This window comes from Salvelinus fontinalis, chromosome 14 (genome assembly GCF_029448725.1).
Source record: "Salvelinus fontinalis isolate EN_2023a chromosome 14, ASM2944872v1, whole genome shotgun sequence".
NCBI lineage: Eukaryota > Metazoa > Chordata > Actinopteri > Salmoniformes > Salmonidae > Salvelinus > Salvelinus fontinalis.
In genome coordinates, this window is record NC_074678.1 from 27,724,162 (window position 1) to 27,744,509 (window position 20,348).

The following is a 20,348-nucleotide window of genomic DNA, read 5'->3' on the forward strand; positions in this document are numbered from 1 at the left end:
GGCATTCATTATTTTATCAATGTAATCCGATTTAAAATATTAGGCTATGTTATTGACATTGAACTGATAATATAGCCTACTAACCAGATGTGTTAAAAATGTGTTAAACCTATTAATTGGGCTGCTATTATGTTCCACTTCTCCGATTTAGCTAAGAAAAAAATTGTCCCAAGCCCAAACCTAGCGGGGGGCAGATTTTTAACTCGCCTAGGGCGGCAGAACGTCCAGGACCGGTCCTACCTATTAGGTCTTTATTATTATTTGCCATATGACTGAAAAAATTTGTATATATTTATACGGAATGGTGAAGTGGATGAAAGCTGCTGTGTCGCTCGGACTACCTTATTGAGGGGAAAATGTACTTACTCTGATGTGGTTGTCCCGCCTAGCTATTTTATAATTAATGCACTAACTTTAAGTCTTTCTGGATAAAAGCGTCTGCTAAATTTCTCAAATGTAAGTTTCCCATTTTGTGTAACATTTTCGTGTTCATTACGGAAACCGTTTAAGAATCAAACAGAGCAAAACGATAATTCTGAATAGACAAATCCAGGTAGATCTCGTCCCGTTTCGTTCAGTTTGCTTCCCTTTAAAAAATGTTTTGCAACAGAATGGGCGTAATGTTGTAGAACGTTAGACGTACTATTTGTCCTGGTTCAGAACGTAAGCAAACGTCACCGGATATGCTGCAGAGCGGGAAGTTGAACGGGCGGGGGAAAATAACAAGCGCCCAACTGAGCAAAATCGGACAGCTAACTTTTCTTGACGTCTTTTTGACAGTCAACCACTTGGAAACAAATCTACTTCACCATCGTACTATTACAGCCACCTGTCAAGCTAAAATGTACTTGCTAGTATTCGATTTTGGTGAGCATTATTGAGCTGGATAGCTAGCTAGCTAGCTAACGCCTCGCTTATTTTGTCTAGAGAAGGATGGGAGACAGGACCCTGCTGCGGGAACTAAAGCGGTGGGCGATTGAAGAATTTAATCTACCAACCCAATGTCTCCCAAATGACAACTACTTTAAAACGTGCGTAACGTCATTCATAAATGTCCAATTTAACGTACATGCACCTTTCTTTGGCCTTGTTGAGCTATTCCTTTTTGTCTTGGTAGCAATTCTAACTACAGTCTTTCATATCGGCAGTTGCAGACTAATTTAAACGAATTTGTCCCAACATTGAGTTAACCCAAGTAACGTTTAGTATATTGATGTTTGTTTTGATTCAGGTTATGTGTTGGCCCAGGTGCCTCTATATGGAGATATGTCACACAACATATTTTCAATCAGAGGTGGGTATGCAGACAGGTTTTTACAACCTTATTTCTTATACTTCCTAGTGTTTCTATCAATTATTTGTAGTAGCTAGGTCAACTATTGTCGTTTTGTCCTTTTACGTTTGTTCTTCCAATATCTTCGTCTATTCCTTTCTCTTTGCAGGAATGTAAGGGTTATGCGTGGAAATATCCAATGGTATCCTTTATTTTTGGTGTCTTGAGTTATTTACAAATGTGATAATTTCATTGTCTTTGAGATGACACCAACTCTTGATAGGATAACTGCCTAATTTCTCTGACATTAATATGACGCATGTTTTCTTGTATGTACAGTTGTACAAGCCTTGACATTGTGATCTCTCAGGTACAAAGTTCTGCACGATAAGGAGGTACAACCATATTTCTCTAAACAAATGTCTAGATAGTTTGATAGTCTTAAATGTGATATTGTAGCAATATGTTAGTGTTATATTTTCTGTGTGCTCATTCTTTTACATGATTGTATGTACACATTTGCAGTTGAAACAGGTAGTGGGGCAGAGTGATGCTGCTAAGCGGTTTGAGCTTCAGGAGCAGATAGATGAGCTGAGAGTAGAACTAAACCACCTGGACTCTCAAATCAAGGGGACTGAAGCACAGCTGGTTACTGAGGGTGAGCATTTTACCAAATATATAATTTTTTCTACATACCACATACTAAAATGTGCTAGGTCTGTATATGTGGATGTCCTCTTTCGCCTTGACGTGTTGTACTCTGTAATCCCTTTGTATTGAGTAGAGCAGTCCATTAACCGGAGCTGGGAGATGGTGGAGGAGAACCAATGCAGGGAGCTGCTTTTACAGGCTTTTAAGCAGCGCTGCATGAAGGAGCGCCACTCTCTTTCAGAGGATATCTGCAAGATCAGTGGGCACTCCCAGGTTCTGGAGCAGCTGTCTAGGTGTGCTTGCTAGAGCCTCTGCCGTTTACCCTTACCATTTCTTACCACACTTCCACATGCATTTGACGCCTCAAGCCAACCCTAAATCCATTCTTTCCTTTTGGTGTGTTTTGTAGGAGGGCAGAGGTGAAGGTGGTGTTTGGAAATGAAACCTCCAATAGCAGTGGGGACCATCTCAACCCATCAGGAGCAGAGCCTAAGGTTCTGGTAAGTGCTTTACTATATTTTATTACTTATATGATAGTCTTCGAAGTGATGGTTTTTCATTTTACTGGTCTTGTTTATTTTTCCCCTTAGCGTAACGTCAGAGAGTTGTGTGATGAAAGACTCCAGTTCTTCCAGTCTTTGCAAGAGAGTGAACTGAACATGACATCTTCCACTGCCACACAGTAAGAATCATCAGATGGTTTTATACAGGAACCGGAGTCATCCATGGGATACTTCTATTGATAAATCATTGTTCTCTCTCTCTTCAGCCTGACACGTGAACAGAGAACTGCAGTATTTCAGCATTGGTTAAGTGCTGTGGAGGTAGTTGCATTGTTTGCACCTAGTTAGTTACATCATGGTCTGTTTCATATATTCTTCATTTGAGTGAGAATCATATTATTATATATATATTTTTAAATCTCATCAGGACTTGTTGCAATGCTATCCTCCGACCCAAGTGCTGTCAGCCTTGCAGTACCTGGCCTTGGGACAGGAAATTACATTGGAGGAGATGCTTGCCTCTTTGGATGTGGCTCGTGATGTTGCTGCATTACGGTAAATGGTTGGGGAAAATATAGATGTAACTTTTTTGTTTTATTTTGACCCCTTTTCTCCACAATTTCGATCTTGTCTCATCGTTGCAACTCGGTAGGCGAAGGTCGAGTCATGCGTCCTCTGAAACATGACCCGCCAAACTGCGCTTCTTAACACCCACCCGCTTAACCCAGAAGCCAGCCGCACTAATGTGCCGGAGGAAACACCGTTGAACTATGTCAGCCTGCAGGCACCCGGCCCGCCACTAGGAGTCGTTAGAGCGCGATGATCCAAGTAAAGCCCCCCTGGCCAAACCCTCCCCTGACCTGGAAGACGCTGGGCCAATTGTGCACCACCCTATGGGACTCCCAATCATGGCCGGTTGTGATACAGCCCGGGATCGAACCCGGGTCTGTAGTGACGCCTATAGCACTGCAAAGCAGTGCCTTAGACCGCTGTGCCACTCAGGAGGCCGATAAATGGTTAAATTGATAAGAAAGTTAGCTGGACAAAAATATCTGCATGGATTTGAATTATAGGGGGCAAATGTATCTGTTTTATTTTAGGTTTCGCTACGAGAGTAATCACCTGCTGGACATCTCAAAAGAAGAGGAAAATCTACCAACCGTTAAGAGTCTTTTACAGGTGCTTTACACGTTTCCGTTTACACTAAAATACCGACATGGGGCCAAGACACTGCATAGGCTGGAACAGTAATATGTGTGGGATCTTTTTGCAGTCAGCCTGGGAGGAGGTGGAACAGAGTCTGATGGAACTGGCTCAGACACGGTCACAAATTCAACAGCTCCAGACCCAGCTTCATACCCGAAAGAAAGAGGCACAGTTAGAGCTGATTGGCGGGGAATCTCAAACCGAAGCCCTGTCACAGTAAATCTGCACTATAGATTGGCTTCTTCCACATCATTTACATTACATTTACATGTCATCAATGAACATGCTCAGCCTCTAAACTAGTCATGTCAATTCATCAGAATACTCTGGTTTGTTGTCTGTATCTATTGTTTGTGATACTCTTTACTCTTTCCCAGTTTAAAACCTATTTTCTCCCATGTTTCCGTCCTGCCCAGGTCAGTGTTTAAGCTGGAGATGCAGTGTGTGATTCAGGCAGCAGTGAGAAATGGTTTGCGGGACCAGTGTGTTCAAATGGAGCAGCATGCCAGGGACCGACAGGAGGACCTCCGCAACCTACGGAGCCAATGGCAAAACATCATGGACTTCAGACAGCTTGGGGTGAGAACCTGCCATCATTAAAACAGTGTACTTTTGTGTCGTCCACACACACCACAGCATTTCATCACTTGCCACCAATTTACCTCAATCTCACACAAGTGATCAAGGAACCTACCAGGTACAACTCTAAATCGGTAAACATGGGCACCCACATAGCTATCATCGTGACCAACTTGCCCTCAAAATACACCTCTGCTGTCTTCAACCAGGATCTCAGCGATCACTGCCTCATTGCCTGCGTCCGTAACGGGTCTGAGTTCAAACAACCACCCCTCATCACTGTCAAACCCTCCCTAAAATACTTCAGCGGGCAGGCCTTTCTAATCGACCTGGCCCGGGTATCCTGGGAGGATGTCAACCTCATCCCGTCAGTAGAGGATGCCTGGTTGTTCTTTAAAAGTGCTTTCCTCACCATCTTAAATAAGCATGCCCCATTCAAAAAATGTAGAACTAAGAACAGATATAGCCCCTGGTTCACTCCTTACTTGACTGCCCTTGACCAGCACAAAAACATCCTTTGGCGTACTGCATTAGCATCGAATAGCCCCCGCGATATGCAACTTTTTAAGGAAGTCAGGAACCAATATACACAGTCAGTTAGGAAAGCAAAGGCTAACTCTTTCAAACAGAAAGTTGAATCCTGTAGCACTAATTCCAAAAAGTTTTGGGACACTAAAGTCCATGGAGAATAAGAGCACCTCCTCCCAGCTGCCCACTGCACTGAGGCTAGGAAACAATGTCACCACCGATAAATCTACGATAATCGAGAATTTCAATAAGCATTTTTATACAGCCGGCCATGCTTTCCACCTGGCTACCCCTAACCCAGCCAACAGCTCTGCACCACCTGCAGCAACCTGCCCAAGCCCCCCCCTGCTTCTCCTTCACCCAAATCCAGATAGCTGATGTTCTGAAAGAGCTGCAAAATCTGGACCCCTTCAAATCAGCTGGGCTAGACAATCTGGGCCCTCTCTTTCTAAAATAATTTGCCACAATTGTTGCAACCCCTATTACTAACCTGTTCAACCTCTCTTTCGTATCGTCTGAGATCCCGAAAGATTGGAAAGCTGCCGCAGTCATCCCCCTCTTCAAAGGGGGAGACACTGTAGACCCAGACTGCAACAGACCTGTATCCATCCTGCCCTGCCTTTCTAATGTCTTCGAAAGCCAAGTTAACAAACAGATCACTGACCATTTCGAACCCCACCCTACTTCTCCACTATGCAATCTGGTTTCCGAGCTGGTCATGGGTGTACCTCAGCCACGCTCAAGGTCCTAAACGACATCATAACCGCCATCGATAAGAGACAATACTGTGCAGCCGTCTTCATCGACCTGGCCAAGGCTTTTGACTCTGTCAATCACAGAATTCTTATAGGCAGACTCAATAGCCTTGGTTTCTCAAATGACTGCCTCGCCTGGTTCACTAACTACTTCTCAGATAGAGTTCAGTGTGTCAAATCGGAGGGAATGTTGTCCGGACCTCTGGCAGTCTCTATGGGGGTGCCACAGGATAAAATTCTCGGGTTGACTCTCTTCTCTGTATATATCAATGATGTCGCTCTTGCTGCTGGTGACTCTTTGATCCACCTCTACGCAGACGACACCATTGTGTATATATCTGGCCCTTCTTTGGACACTGTGCTAACAAACCTTCAAACGAGCTAACCGTATAACACTCCTTCTGTGGTGTCCAACTGATTTTAAATGCAAGTAAATCTAAGTGCATGCTCTTCAACCGACCGCTGCCCGCCCGACTAGCATCACTACTCTGGACGGTTCTGACCTAGAATATGTGGACAGCTACAAATACCTAGGTCTCTGGTTAGACTGTAAACTCTCCTTACAAACTCACATTAAGCATCTCCAATCCAAAATTAAATCATGAATCGGCTTCCTATTTCGCAACAAAGCCTCCTTCACTCGTGCTGCTAAACATACCCTCGTAAAACTGACTATCCTACCGATCCTTGACTTCGGCGATGTCATTTACAAAATAGCTTCCAACACTCTACTCAGCAAATTGGATGCAGTCTATCACAGTGCCATCCGTTTTGTCACTAAAGCTCCACATACTACCCACCACTGCGACCTGTACGCTCTCGTTGGCTGGCCCTCACTACATATCCGTCGCCAGACCCACTGGCTCCAGGTCATCTATAAGCCTTTGCTAGGTAAAGCCCCGCCTTATCTCAGCTCACTGGTCACCATAGCAACACCCATCCGTAGCACGCGTTCCAGCAGGTATATTTCACTGGTCATCCCCAAAGCCAATTCGTCCTTTGGCCACCTTTCCTTCCAGTTCTCTGCTGCCAGTGACTAGAACGAATTGCAAAAGTCACTGAAGCTGGAGACTTTTCTCCCTCACTAACTATAAGCATCAGCTGTCAGAGCAGCTTACCAATCACTGCACCTGTACACAGCCCATCTGTAAATAGCTCAACCAACTACCTCATCCCCATATTGTTATTTTTTTTCTCTTTTGCACTCCAGTATCTCTACTTGCACATCTATCACGCCAGTGTTAATGCTAAATTGTAATTATCTCGCCACTGGCCTATTTATTGCCTTACCTCCCTCCTCTTACTACATTTGCACACACTGTTTATAGAGTTTTCTATTGTGTTATTGACTGTACGTTTGTCTATCCCATGTGTAACTGTTGTTTTTGTCGCACTGCTTTCCTTTATCTTGGCCAGGTCGCAGTTGTAAATGAGGACTTGTTCTTAAATGGCCTACCTGTTAAAATAAAGGTAAAAAATGAGATGTGACACACTTTTTTCTTTATAGGATGTCAGGCAGGAACAGATAGGCGGTCTGATCAAGGGGAACTCAACAGCTAAGACTGAACTGACTCGTGTGCACAAGGAGGTAGGCCCACTCTATGGTGCTGTGTACTGTAATGCATATTGTGTAAACAGTGGCCATGTAACTTGACCTTTTCTTCTCTCCTGTCTGACCTAAGATTGGACAGTTTGTCCAGGGAAAGCTGGTTCCCCAGTTTGCTAAAGTTCTTTCAGCAGCCAATAGGCTTCGCAACTCTGTGTCCCAGGAGGCCAGACAGTTTGGAAACGTGTCACTATTGACACTTGACCGCAGGATCATTGAAGGGTAAGCGCTTCATATTTGTTTGTGTTTGATGGGTGAGAGGTGTTATTATCCTTCTAATCACTATTTGGTCTGGATGAGAAAAAATGCTCAAATGGACATGTTTCAGATGGTTAAGTTTTGTAAACTGCTATATATATTTCAGCAAGCAGAGAATTCCAGCAGCGTGGTTGTCTATCCATCGCTTGCATTCCTTGCCCTTCCACAATCTGTGTCAAAGCCTGGCTTTCCCAATGTATCGAGTGAGTCCCGGCTGATTATTCCATGACCATTTATGCACCTAGTGGTTTGCTTCTTGCTCTTATCCTCTTGTTTATTTATGTATTGTCTGTTTTTTGCCTGTTTTATGATTCTCTGCCAGGCCCCTGAGGAACTGTACACCCAAGCTCTATCCCAGCATCTGGAGCTTCGATTTCTGCGTCGTTTGCTGCAATTGCACTCCTCCTCTTTAACACATGTAGAGAAGCAGGGGGCGCTGCTTCCTGCACCTGACCAACAAGGTACAGATCTTTTATAGAGTTCAAAGATGCAAACTAACAAATGGGAGACCTCGATGCCATCCAATCAGATGCCAATCAAACTGTATCACTCATCTTTACCTAGTTAACCAAAGGCAGATTATGCGATCGTACATGTTTGATCTTTTCGTCTCGCTTTCATCTCCCTTTTATGTATTCCTCCTTAGCCCTCCTGCTACGTGTCCTGGAGGAAGACAAGGAGCTGCTTAAGTCTTTATTGCCCAAGGTTCGGGAGCTTACCCAGCGCTGCTCACAGGGCCTTTCTTATGGGTATCAGGTCAAGATTGCCATTTCCCATTGGTAAGTGCTACCATTTACACTTTCTCCCATATAACTCTTACTCATATTGAACCTCCATATTATTCACCAGCTACTATTGACAATTCACCTTTTTCTTGTGTTATTTCTGTGCAGGTGGGATCAGCCTGCTCAGTTTGCTCTGCCTGACATACGCAAGGGGGGACTGACTTTTCAGCAGTGGCTACAGAGGTGGAAATTTGCAGTTAAGGCTTCTTGATGAGCTCCCTAGAAAATAAAGACAAGACTGAAGTGCATAGATACCCAGCAAACAGGATGTCCAGGGGACCATGACACAACCTCCCGAAGTTCTGGGGACATCCTTAGGACTAATTTCTGTTTGAGGGTATGCACCAAGGTGAATTTTAGAGAACATTACTGTTCTTTGTAGTACTAAAACTACAATTTTATTCCCACTGGCATTAATTTACAATATTGTTTGTTTATCACATCTTTTTTTGCTAAACATGATGCCATTCAATCTATATCACATGTAAATTTCAATTGTCTTTATGCCATTAAATTAACTTTGCCTGCACCTTATCTCTGTTTTTTAATGTGCTTGATGGTTAATCTCAATCACAAATGTAATCCTATGTGACCATTAGTTGTTATCCATATGACCATATTATTGACAATACAGAAAAATACTTTTTTGGTTGGTAGAGGAATAGATTGTTGAAATAAATGAGTGTTCCATATAGGACCACTTTGTTCATGGTGTGGTTTTGCAATGTCTGTGAGCTGTAGTTGTATGAATAATACTAATATCCTGTGTTTATTAGGCAACTAGCAATATTCAGGACTTTTTCTTGACATATGGGATGGCTTTCTGTGTGATTTGCATTGTTTGACCAATTTTATGGCACGCCCTGTACTTTCCTTCCCCGTTGAGAAGCGGGCAGTCAAATGACAGTGCTCACACCGGTCATATCTCGATCTTTGCAAGTGGAGGCATTCCTAAAAAATGCCAATTATACGTGGAACGTGGACACTTATGTACAAATTTGTCCTCTAGTCTGCGTATGAAGGTGTGAAAATTGAAAAAGGACTACTGTTATATTGAACGATGATGCAGAACAATCCCGAGCCCCGACTCAAGTTATGCTGCGTTCATAAACAAGTGGGAAGGTGGTATTTACCTCATTCAACTGGGAAAAGGCCACATGAACGGCCCTTCCAACTGGTAATTACTAGTCTATCATCGCTGAGTGCGGCTTCTCCCACATACTGACCTCTGAAGTTACCCACTAAGGAAATTATCTCGATAACAGCATTTTCGGCAGTTAAATGTAACAAAACATAAAACTCATAATTGTTTACAAGCATGATATCTGTACCTTTCGTTTATGGTTGAAGTAGCTTGTTGGCCATTAGCCAATCTGCATTTCTCAACGAGTTGAAGAACCGTGAATGCATCCAATTGGTAATAACCACCTTCCCACTTTGTTATGAACGCATCATTATGAAGCCGACTCCACCCCTTTCTCCATGCGTCTGCGCACTGATCAACTGTGCTTCCGGATGCCAAGATTGAGCAAGACTGACTGCACAGCTGCCGCCGAATTTAAAGAGACAGTCAATCGTTTATTTAAAATAACATAATCAGCAACCATTGTCTCAAAGCTTGTTTTAAAAGAGGCTTCACTCTGACATAGCGCACCAGTAGTAGTCACCCGTTGGACCAATAATGGCGTTCAATCAAAGTCAAATCGAGTAGTAGCTTATCATCATAGCCAAGTTACCTGGTTGGATTTTCCCTCTTGCTTGCTGGCTAATGTTAGCCAAATAAGCGTTGCTAGCTGGTTTCCCGACGAAGAGCAAGATTTGTCGGCTAGCCAACAACCATATACTGAAGCTTATTATCAAGTAGTAGTGGCTACTATCGCCGGGATAATGGCGAAAATTCAGGCACACAGCAACACGAAGCAAATAAACCAAATTCAAGACAAGGCCTATGTTGTACAAAAACAAGTGCAACAACAACACTTTCAGAAACTGAAGGTAAGAGACGCGAACAAAAATGGAAAAGTCTTCATCAGAACCATTTTGTGTTCGTCAGAAATTGGCCATCTCTCGATGCTAACGAGTTAGCTTACTAGCTAATCATAAGGGGTTCTGATTGGAAGGTTACTAGTTAGATAACGCTAGTTGGCGTTTGTTGTCGCATGCACAGTACTTTAGTGGAGGTTAGCAAACGCCAGTTAACTTGCGTTCTTCAATGGCGTTAAACACGATTTTAGTAATGAGTCACTGGGTCATCCAAATACAGCCTAGTAGGACATAACGTTAGTTATTTAGCAAGTTGATTTGGCTAGCTAGAAGCTACCTAGTTTCGATTGTCAGATAACTTCGGACATCCGAAGTTCCTTGTTCACCTTCTCTGCCCACACTACCAGGCAGAACAAAGTCAAACGTGCGTTGTCTAGAATGGGATGGTGTTTGTTGGCACAAAATGGGAGACTTGTCTTTGCTGGTTTGTAATCCGAGGTCGACAGATAGCAAACATACTCGTCGTTTCACTTGTTTGGTTATGAACAGCATGGTATATTTAGAAAACCCCAACGTTTGTTATTGTTTATTCAGGCGTATTCCTTGTTTTCCACCAAGCACACAGAACCATCGATTTTGTTAGCTAGCTAACCATACAGTTTACGTTTTCATAGTTGGCCAGATTTGAGCTACGTTAATGTATCAAAGACAAAGGTGTTTCGATGTCATGTATAGTAAGCCTATTTAAACTAGTCTGAGCAAGATTTTTTTTATCTGCCTATTATTTGAAGTGTAGCTGCAAATTAATACTGGTAGATAGTTGGAAAGGTAGCTAGCTAAACGAGTTATGGTCAAGACGTGCCATAAGTTATTCAGCTAATGACTGCATTGAGGAGCAACATGATTGGTTTGCCACTGTGTTTGTGAACGTGTAATAACAGTGATAACATAACACACACCACACTATGTTCGTTGTTGATGATCTGGTGGTAATCTGGAGTGGGCCCCTTAATTTCTTGCATTTTATGGAGAGAGAGAAAAAAAAAATTTGCTCTAATGCATTTTCATTTGGTGCCTCACCATTATCTTTACCCTCAGGTTGAAGATGCTCTATCATACCTGGACCAAGTGAAAATACGATTTGGGAATGACCCTGGAATATACAACAAATTTCTTGACATAATGAAAGAATTTAAATCACAAAGGTATAGCATTTCCCTTTCCCATTTCTTGATAGATTTTTATACTATTAAAGTTAATCACTTATCTTAAAGGCCCAATGCAGCCATTTTTATATTAATATCAAATCATTTCTGGCTAACAATTACATACCATACAAAGAGATTTCCATTAAAATGGACTAAAAGTATATTTTTGGGCAAAAAACTTTAATCATGTGAATAAACTTTAACCATTTGTTAGGGCTGAGTGGGGCGGGGGGAACTGAAATGTGTTGAAAGTAGATGTTCTTAATGCCATCTCATTTAAGGTCATGTCCTCTGTCCCTATAAAAGTCTTTCTCTCCTCGTTCATAGCATTGACACACCAGGTGTTATAAACCGTGTGTCTCAGCTCTTCCACGGACACCCCGACCTTGTCTTGGGATTCAATGCCTTCCTGCCCCCAGGCTATCGGATAGAGATTCCCAAGAATGGAGTGGTTTTCCTTCAGTCACCTTTCTCTGCCCAGGTGGGTCACTATAAATGTGTATTGATTGCGTTTCCAGACAATCGTAATACTGGCTGCCTCTGCACAACAAGTTGTGTAACCCAGTTTTATGAATCAATATCCACACAAAGTACTGGTAGTGGGCCTATATATAAGTGGAGTTTGACACAACTTTTCCACCAGAGCAGACCACATGGTCACACACGAAGGTGCTCTTAAGATGCATGTTGTGAAGTTAATTTATGTTTAACATGAGTGCGCCTTTTCTTTGGTAGGTCTCCCCAAGCCAGGGGAAGAGTATTGCAAGCCCTGCTGTGAGTGCCACTGGCTCATCTGTTGCTGAAGCTGGGTCTGCCCAAAGTGAAGCTGTGGCATCGCCTGAAAGCATCTCCTCGTCCTCTGGACCCCCAGAGCCCCCCAGTAGACTGTCCTTGCCACTCCCCAGCAGAGAGAGCCAGTCCCAGCCACAGTCCTCCTTGGTGTCCCCCCCTGCCTCGGAGCCCAGCCCAGTAGAATTTGACAGTGCTATCAGCTATGTCAACAAGATCAAAAACCGCTTCTTAGACCATCCAGAGATCTACAGATCCTTCCTTGAGATACTACACACTTACCAGGTACACTGTGTCATCAATATGGTAATTGATTTGTTTTTCTGTCAATTGAAAACAACACATTTGATTGATGTCTTCTTAAAGTGAAGTTGTTTGCTAGCATCTAGGTCAAGGCCACTTTAAATTGTTGCAGATGAGTGTGTATCCTATCACAGTTACTCAGATGGAACAAAGGTCCGTTTTTGTGTTTACAGAAGGAGCAGCTTGATGTCAAGGAGAGCCGGGGCCGTAGTAGTAGTGGGATGACAGAGGATGAAGTTTTCTCAAAAGTGGCCAGCCTCTTCAAGGGCCAAGAGGACTTACTGGCTGAGTTTGGACAGTTCTTACCAGATGCTAAGAGATCATTGGTTAGTATTTTCCCCTTCTTTCTGAGATTGTTACCTGTCATTGGTCATTATGTTTGATCAGTTGATTTTCAGTGCCATTTGTGTTGCTATATCGAACTATCAGTTCTGTGTTCTTTCAGTTCACTGGCAGCTCCCTGACAGGGAAAGACCAACTGAAGAGGGCAGAGGATGAGGATATGAGCAAACATAGCAAGAAGAGATCAAGGCCCATGCTGCTGCCGCACATGACGCCACTGCTCAAGGTTTGGACTTAATCACACATTCATATGCTTTAGCATTTTCCTAGACCTTTACTCTATGTGATTGGTTATGGTTTGGTTATTTTAGAAAAAGATGAAGTTTTCGTGCTCCCAAGACCAGTCCTTTGCCTCAGTTGGGAAGCATGGAGTCTTGCGGGAGTTCACCTTTTTTGACAAGGTAATGCTCAAGACAGTACAAGTGTCAGTGTTGGAATGATTCCATAATGTTTTGGCTCTGACAGACATCAAGAAATCCTTGGTCACTAATGACGATAATGTTTTGATTCGTTGCAGGTCCGACGTTTCTTCAAGAGCCAGGAGGTGTATGAAAACTTCCTCCGCTGCATTGCTTTGTTTAACCAGGAAGTGGTTTCGGGAGCAGAGCTGCTGCAGCTTGTCACCCCCTTTTTGGGGTAAGTGGACTGTGGGAGCTTGCATTGGACCAGGGGAGCTTTCAAAGGGAACAGTCACTGATGTCTTCCGGAGTAAATAAATGCATACTGATATTTTTGTAGGGCAGTATGTTTTGCCAAGTCTCCTCTTGAGCCATTCGTTTATTTGTACATGTTCATTATTTCCTCCAGGAAGTTTCCAGAGCTATATACCCAGTTCAAGTCATTTCTGGGGGACAAAGAGCTCTCTCATTCAATGTCTGGCCTGTCAGACCGCTACATGGAAGGGGGTGGGGGCAGGGAGGTTGACTATGCATCTTGCAAGCGCCTGGGATCTAGCTACAGAGCACTACCCAAGACTTACCAGCAGCCCAAGTGCAGCGGTCGCACTGCCATCTGCAAAGAGGTCTGCATAAATTAAACAAGTTCTGTTTTTTAAGATTTGCCATTCCAGCACTGATTTATAGTCCAAGTTCATAATTTTTTTTGAGTCTGTAAGTGGAAACAACCTTTTTCTGTCTTGAGTGCTAGATATCTGGCCTTGACAGGAATTACTGTTGCTCCAGTAGCTGTGAACCTACTCCCATACAAGTTTTGTTTGTCAGTGCATGCCAATTCTTAGTCATTTCCCCCCCCACATTCTTTTAGAGTTCAACTTGACCAATGTTTAGTTGGAGCTTTTAACTTGACATCTGTGTCAGATAGTGAGGATAAGGTATTGGTAACGACTAATCAGAATTGAGCATGTGATTATTATTTTTCCCAGACACTAATGGCTTCTGGTTGGCTTGATAATATTCTTAATTGTATGGTTATTGAAAGTGAAACCAAATAGGTGTTAAAGTCCTGACTTCCTGCATTTCCAGGTGTTGAATGACACCTGGGTTTCCTTCCCCTCGTGGTCAGAGGACTCTACGTTTGCAAGCTCTAAGAAAACCCCATACGAGGAGCAGCTTCATCGCTGTGAGGATGAAAGGTTTGAAGTAAGCAAGATGATATATCAGAACTACTATTACTACATCCACCAACTATATACAAACAGACTTTTCTCCCTTATCTACCCAGGGCATCGTTCTGCAGAATCATTTAGATGAACATGTTCCAGAACGATTGCTAATGGTTATGTTCCTGTTTTCTCAAGTTGGATGTGGTCCTGGAGACAAACCTAGCCACCATCCGGGTCCTGGAGAGTGTTCAGAAGAAGCTGTCCCGTCTGTCGCCCGAGGACCAGGACCGCTTCCGTCTGGACGACTGTCTGGGTGGCACCTCTGAGGTCATCCAGCGCCGAGCCGTCTACCGTATCTATGGCGATAAGGCCCCTGAGATTATAGAGGGTCTGAAGAGGAGCCCTGCTACTGCTGTGCCTGTGGTGCTCAAGAGGTCAGGGTGCACACACAAACCACACACACATCCAGGGGTGAAACTAAGATACTTGGCTAATGTGAATCTAGCTGTGTGTTCATTCTTCCATGTCTTCTCTGCTGTGTCTGTAGATTGAAAGCAAAGGAGGAGGAGTGGAGAGAAGCCCAGCAGGGCTTCAACAAGATCTGGAGGGAGCAGTATGAGAAGGCCTACCTCAAGTCCCTGGACCACCAGGGGGTCAACTTCAAGCAGAATGACATGAAGGCCCTCCGATCCAAGAGCCTGCTCAATGAGATTGAAAGTGTTTATGATGAGGTGAGTACTCCGATGTCAATTCAGTCTACTTTCTTTGTATTGATAAACTGATACATCTCCTCTCTGTGTCTAACACGTCTGTATCCCTCAGCGTCAGGAGCAGAGCACAGAGGAGGGGGGCGTGGGCCAGCAGGGGCGTGATGGGAGCAGTGCGGCAGTGGTCAGCGAGCCACACATGGTGTTCACCTATGAGGACAAGCAGATCCTGGAGGATGCTGCCTCCCTCATCATCTACCACGTCAAACGACAGCCCACCATCCACAAGGATGACAAGGACCATATCAAGCGCATCATCCAGCACTTTGTCCCTGATCTATTCTTCTCCCGCCGGGGCGAGCTCAGCGAGACGGAGGAGTGGACGGACGAGGAGGCCGAGGTGGAGGAACGAGGAGACCGAGGAGGTGGTGGTGGTAGCAGCAGCATAACAGGAGCAGTGGCAGCACCCGTTGGCCAGCCGCAGCAACAACAGCAACTGAACGGGGAGTCGAGGCGGCGGCGCTGCACCTCTCCTCAGACAGGGGAGCTGGGTGGCGCCTCCTCTCACAGCCTGGCCCCAGAAGGAGGGGAGAAGGTTGACCTGAGAGACCCCGAGGCAGAGCACCAGAAGGAGCTGGACGGAGTTTACAACCTATTCTTTGTCAACAACAACTGGTACTTCTTCCTGCGGCTGCACCAGACCCTGTGCCAGCGGCTGCTGAGGGTGTACCGGCAGGCAGAACGGCAGCTGCTGGAGCACCGGGCCGAGCAGAACCGTGAAAGGCTGCTGATGGCAGAGGGCCGCAGGGATAAGGCCAGCGACCTGGCCATGGAGCTCCGCCTCAAACAGCCAAGTAAGAGAACTTCTCAGATTTTGTCTTTTAATATTTTGTATTCCGCATTGGTGAGTGTATCTCTGTATGGGAGAGGGAACATTGGGCTAAAGGTGGCTTTGTTTTTTTTTTGTTTTTTTTTGTACTCGATCCACAGGTGAGGTGGAACTGGAGGAGTACTACCCAGCGTTTTTGGACATGGTGCGCAGTCTTCTGGATGGGAACCTGGAGTCTACGCAGTATGAGGACACACTGCGGGAGATGTTCACCATCCACGCCTACATCGGTTTCACCATCGACAAGCTCATCCAGAATACCATTAGACAGGTCAGGGTTGTCTCTTACTTTAGCTGCCAGATTGCATTCTACATAACCAGATCCATATTCGTTCACTACATATTCATGCTTTACCTCAATAACATTGTGATCCTGATGTGTTTGACTGTTCTCTGAATGCCTGTAGGTTCTCCTTCCTTTGGGCTGACATATCATTTCTCTGTCTCTGTGCAGCTGCAGCACCTGGTGAGTGACGAGGTGTGCCTACAGGTGGCTGAGCTGTACCTGGCTGAGAGGAAGAGGGGCGCAGCGGGGGGGAACCTGTCGTCCCAGTGTGTGAGAGCAGCCTGGGAGACCAGCTACCAGTGGAAGTCTGAGAGGGTCATGGCTGAGGAGAACTGCTTCAAGGTAATGGCCTGCCCTGGGGAGACAAACGCTGAACCTTTTAGCCTTGAATATTTGATGAGATTTTCTATTGATTGTGTGCTTGAGCATGGGGAGACTCCGAGGGTGTGTCTTTTTATTTGGTTGAGAGGGAATCGTTTCCTCCTAGCATTAGTGTAGGGCTTTAGCTGCTGCTTTTTTGGAACAGAGATGTTGTGCATTCTGAAACCGTCATAAGTGTTAATCGTTGATGTTTAATGGCTTGCTGTGGCCTTTGTAGGTGTTGTTCATTCAGAACAAAGGCCAGGTCACCTTGACCATTGAGCTGCTGGACACAGAGGAGGCCCAGGCTGATGATCCCCTGGATGTGCAGGTAAAGAATCCTATGGACAGTCGCACCTATAGAATGTCACAGGATTCCCTTTGGACATGAACATAGACTGACCTTGTAAGGCAACTTGCTGCTTCAGATTTTGATGGGCAGCTTGTGTTTATACAACACAGGTTGAGGTTATTAAATTGTAAACATTATTAGTTCTCCCACCCACTTTCAAAAGTCAATACAAGGTAAAATGATCATTAAACCCCTGAGTTTGTGGCCTTTTTGTTATTTGATCTCAGTTTTAGTGTTTTTTTAATGTCCTGGCTTTTTTCCATATTGATTACATTTTCTCTTACCCTGTCCAGTGCCTGTCCAGCTATATGGAACAGTTTGTAGGGACAGAGTCGACGCTTTGCTCGCAGACTGAAGGCTACTTTTTCAAACCTGTATTTTTGCCCAGGTAAGAGATTCATGCTATTACCGTTAGTTGTGATGTCCATATATTGGCCATCGTATGAAGCCACATTATTTCCCTAGATGTTACATAGCAATCCTCTCTTGTGTTTTCACATTTTGTCATTTCACTGTCTTAACTAATGACTGCGTAAAAGTATTTGAGTGCAGATGGTTTCTGCCCGCCATAACAGTAATGCACAAAATGAGTCCTGGTATCACAGGCCCTGATTTGAATCTGAATATGGCTGTCCCTGTGGTCCTCTGTCTGATCCTGAGGCATAGTATTTTCCTTCTGATATACTCTGACTGTCCCCCGCTTCCCGGTGCTACCGTGTGTGGGTCTCTGTGTGTAGGAACCTGAGGCACTTCAGACGCTGGCAGGTGCGGCAGGTGGAGGCGATGCGCTGCAGACGGGAGTGGCACAGGCAGCTGGGAGTGGAGAGTGCTGGCAGTCTGGACTGCCGCTTTAAACTCAACACCCACAAGATGGTGTTCGTCATGAACTCTGAGGACTACATGTACCGCCGGGGAGCGCTGGTCAAAGCCAGGAAGGTAGCTATTAGTATTTATGTCTTACTCTGTTTATGTTTTGAGGTGAAGAACAGCTAAGGCAGGAATATCTTGTCTCTTTAATGATTTATAGCTTTAGATGGCAGACATAAATTCTGGTTCCAAGTTAATTTAATGTTATGTGTCTTGTTTTGGCATCAGCTAGACCTTATCATCCAGACTGTTTCCACAATGGTGCAGCAAGCCCTGTCTGTAGGTTTGACTAACTCTTCCCGTCTCTCTCCCTTAGTCCCAGCACTGTCTTTAGGCCTAACTCTTCCCGTCTCTCTCCCTCAGTCCCAGCACAGGGTGGCTGTGAAACAGCACGAGCGCTTTGACAAGTGGCACCAGGGCTGGCTGGCAGAGCACGTGCCTCCGGCGGCCGATCGCTCGGTCCACGACTGGCTGATGGGTGAGGAGGAAGAAGACATGCTCCCCTGCAAGACCACCTGCCTCAACACACAGGTCAAAGGCCTGCCTGTCAACAGATACCAGGTGCATTACAGTAGGAAACCCCCCTCTCCCTAGAGGCTGGATCCACACAATCTCTCTCACACACACACACCTGACCTACTACACACACGGAGAGAGACTAGGTGGACTTTGCAGACGTGTTGAGACTGAGATTGGGGGATCCAGTGTGGACACAGGAGCTCTTCATCCGATTCACCCATGCTGCTTCTCTGTTCACACAGTCAGCAGTGCAAGCAGAGGGACGTGAGAATAAAATCATTGTTTGTTTCAGAAATGTTTGTTTCAGAAATGTGAATGTCTCTTTTTTTAAAGTCCATTGTAGTTTTTAGCTTCTGAAGCCAGAGGGCCTTTGTTTGTTTTTGTATATGTTTATACTGAAGTACTGAGAAATGGTTAGAAATGTGTTTCATGCTCCACAATGTCTTTTGTACAGTAAGTTCAACTTCAGTAATTTGATTACTGTATGTGCATATACAACTGTACACATTTTATATATGCATTTACATGAATATGATAAAATGTAAAATTACATGGATCTTAGTGTTTTGCAGGCAGCCAATTCTTGATATTTACTTTTTTCTGGTCATTTTTCTTTTTCTTGTGACTAAACGGATGATTGATTGCCAGTGTGACAAGTCCTCACAATTGATTTAACTTTGTACATTTTATGGAACATCAGAATTATGTATCATATTCAAATCTTTACTTTGGTTTGTCATTTTGCATACTAAAATAAACAATATCAGTGTTAAAAAAATAATGTATAACATTTATCCTGTATCAGTTATCATGAATAAACAACCTAGTTGTGAACTTCTTAAACAGCCTGGACAAGCCTTTTTTAACATTTTATATACAGTACCAGTCAAACGTTTAGACACGCCTATTCATTCCAGGGTTTCTCTTGGCATTCTCTCAACCAGCTTCATGAGTTAGTCCCCTGTAATGCATTTCAGTTAAAAGGTGTTCCTTGTGGAATTTCTTTCCTTAATGCGTTTGAGCCAATCAGTTGTTGTGACAAGGTAGGGGTGGTAAACAGAAGATAGCCCTATTTGGTAAAAGACCATTTCCATATTATGGCAAGAACAGCTCAAATAAGCAAAGAGAAATAACAGTCCATCATTACTTTAAGGTCAGTCGATACGGAAAATGTCAAGAATTTTGAAAGTTCAAGTGCAGTCGCAAAAACCTGAAACTGGCTCTCATGAAGACCGCTACAGGAAAGGAAGACCTTTGCAGAGGATAAGTTCATTAGAGTTAACTGCACCTCAGATTGCAGGCCAAATAAATGCCTCCGAGTTCAAGTAACAGACACATCTCAACATCAACTGTACAGAGGCTGCGTGAATCAGGACTTCATGGTCGAATTGCTGCAAAGAAACCATTACTATACTGCATGTTTTGGATATTCAATAAAAAAAATATTTCACAAAAATAAAGGACACCAATAAGAAGACATGTTTGGGCCAAGAAACATGAGCAATGGACATTAAACCGGTGGAAATCTATCCTTTGGTCTGATGAGTCAAATTTGAGATTTGTGGTTCCAATTGCCTTGTCTTGGTGAGACGCAGAGTAGATGAACGGATTATCTCTGCGTGTGTGGTTCCCACTGTGAAGCATGGAAGAGGAGGTGTGGGTGTCTTTTGCTGGTGACACTGATTTTTTTAGAATTTAAGGCACACTTAACCAGCATGGCTACTTCAGTATTCTGGTTTGGTCTTAGTCCAACTATCATTTGTTTTTTAACAGGACAATGACCCAACACCTCCAGGCTGTGTAAGGGCCATTTGACCAAGAAGGAGAGTGATGGAGTGCTGCATCAGATGAAATGAATAGTAAAATGTGGATTTTGATGAATAGTGGTACTTAGATTTGCACAATAATCAGTGAGGAAAAGGTGACATTTGCTTGAAGAGCAAAGGACGACTGACGTCTTGTGTCAAATCACCCGACCTTAACCCAATTGAGATGGTTTGGGATTAGTTGAAATGCAGAGCGAAGAAAAAGCAGCCAA

General features: G+C 44.1%; 2 protein-coding genes across 5 annotated transcripts; both read left to right on the top strand.

The window, feature by feature from the left end:
* The first annotated feature begins 667 nt into the window (after positions 1-667).
* Positions 668-8,673, top strand: LOC129810554 (HAUS augmin-like complex subunit 5). Of its 3 annotated transcripts, none has more exons than XM_055861163.1 (20): positions 668-844; positions 928-1,031; positions 1,232-1,294; positions 1,443-1,475; positions 1,644-1,668; positions 1,799-1,931; positions 2,058-2,217; positions 2,334-2,424; positions 2,515-2,606; positions 2,694-2,748; positions 2,855-2,982; positions 3,528-3,606; positions 3,701-3,849; positions 4,050-4,212; positions 7,003-7,083; positions 7,178-7,323; positions 7,466-7,562; positions 7,682-7,820; positions 8,006-8,138; positions 8,253-8,673. In XM_055861163.1, exons 2-20 carry the CDS (start codon positions 934-936, stop codon positions 8,353-8,355), a joined length of 1,968 nt encoding a protein of 655 aa, XP_055717138.1. In that variant the 5' UTR covers positions 668-844; positions 928-933; the 3' UTR covers positions 8,356-8,673. The 3 variants fall into 3 exon arrangements, with proteins under 3 accessions (XP_055717138.1, XP_055717136.1, XP_055717137.1); XM_055861161.1 differs by having other exon boundaries at positions 933-1,031; XM_055861162.1 differs by having other exon boundaries at positions 668-1,031.
* A 1,119-nt stretch (positions 8,674-9,792) lies between these two features.
* LOC129810555 (paired amphipathic helix protein Sin3b-like) lies at positions 9,793-19,153 on the top strand. Of its 2 annotated transcripts, none has more exons than XM_055861165.1 (19): positions 9,793-10,139; positions 11,226-11,332; positions 11,663-11,816; positions 12,071-12,430; positions 12,601-12,753; positions 12,873-12,995; positions 13,081-13,170; positions 13,287-13,405; positions 13,577-13,790; positions 14,251-14,367; positions 14,526-14,764; positions 14,878-15,061; positions 15,153-15,891; positions 16,028-16,197; positions 16,381-16,554; positions 16,811-16,903; positions 17,218-17,312; positions 17,662-17,860; positions 18,155-19,153. In XM_055861165.1, exons 1-19 carry the CDS (start codon positions 10,032-10,034, stop codon positions 18,383-18,385), a joined length of 3,669 nt encoding a protein of 1,222 aa, XP_055717140.1. In that variant the 5' UTR covers positions 9,793-10,031; the 3' UTR covers positions 18,386-19,153. The 2 variants fall into 2 exon arrangements, with proteins under 2 accessions (XP_055717140.1, XP_055717139.1); XM_055861164.1 differs by having other exon boundaries at positions 9,931-10,139; positions 12,071-12,409.
* The last annotated feature ends 1,195 nt before the right edge of the window (positions 19,154-20,348 follow it).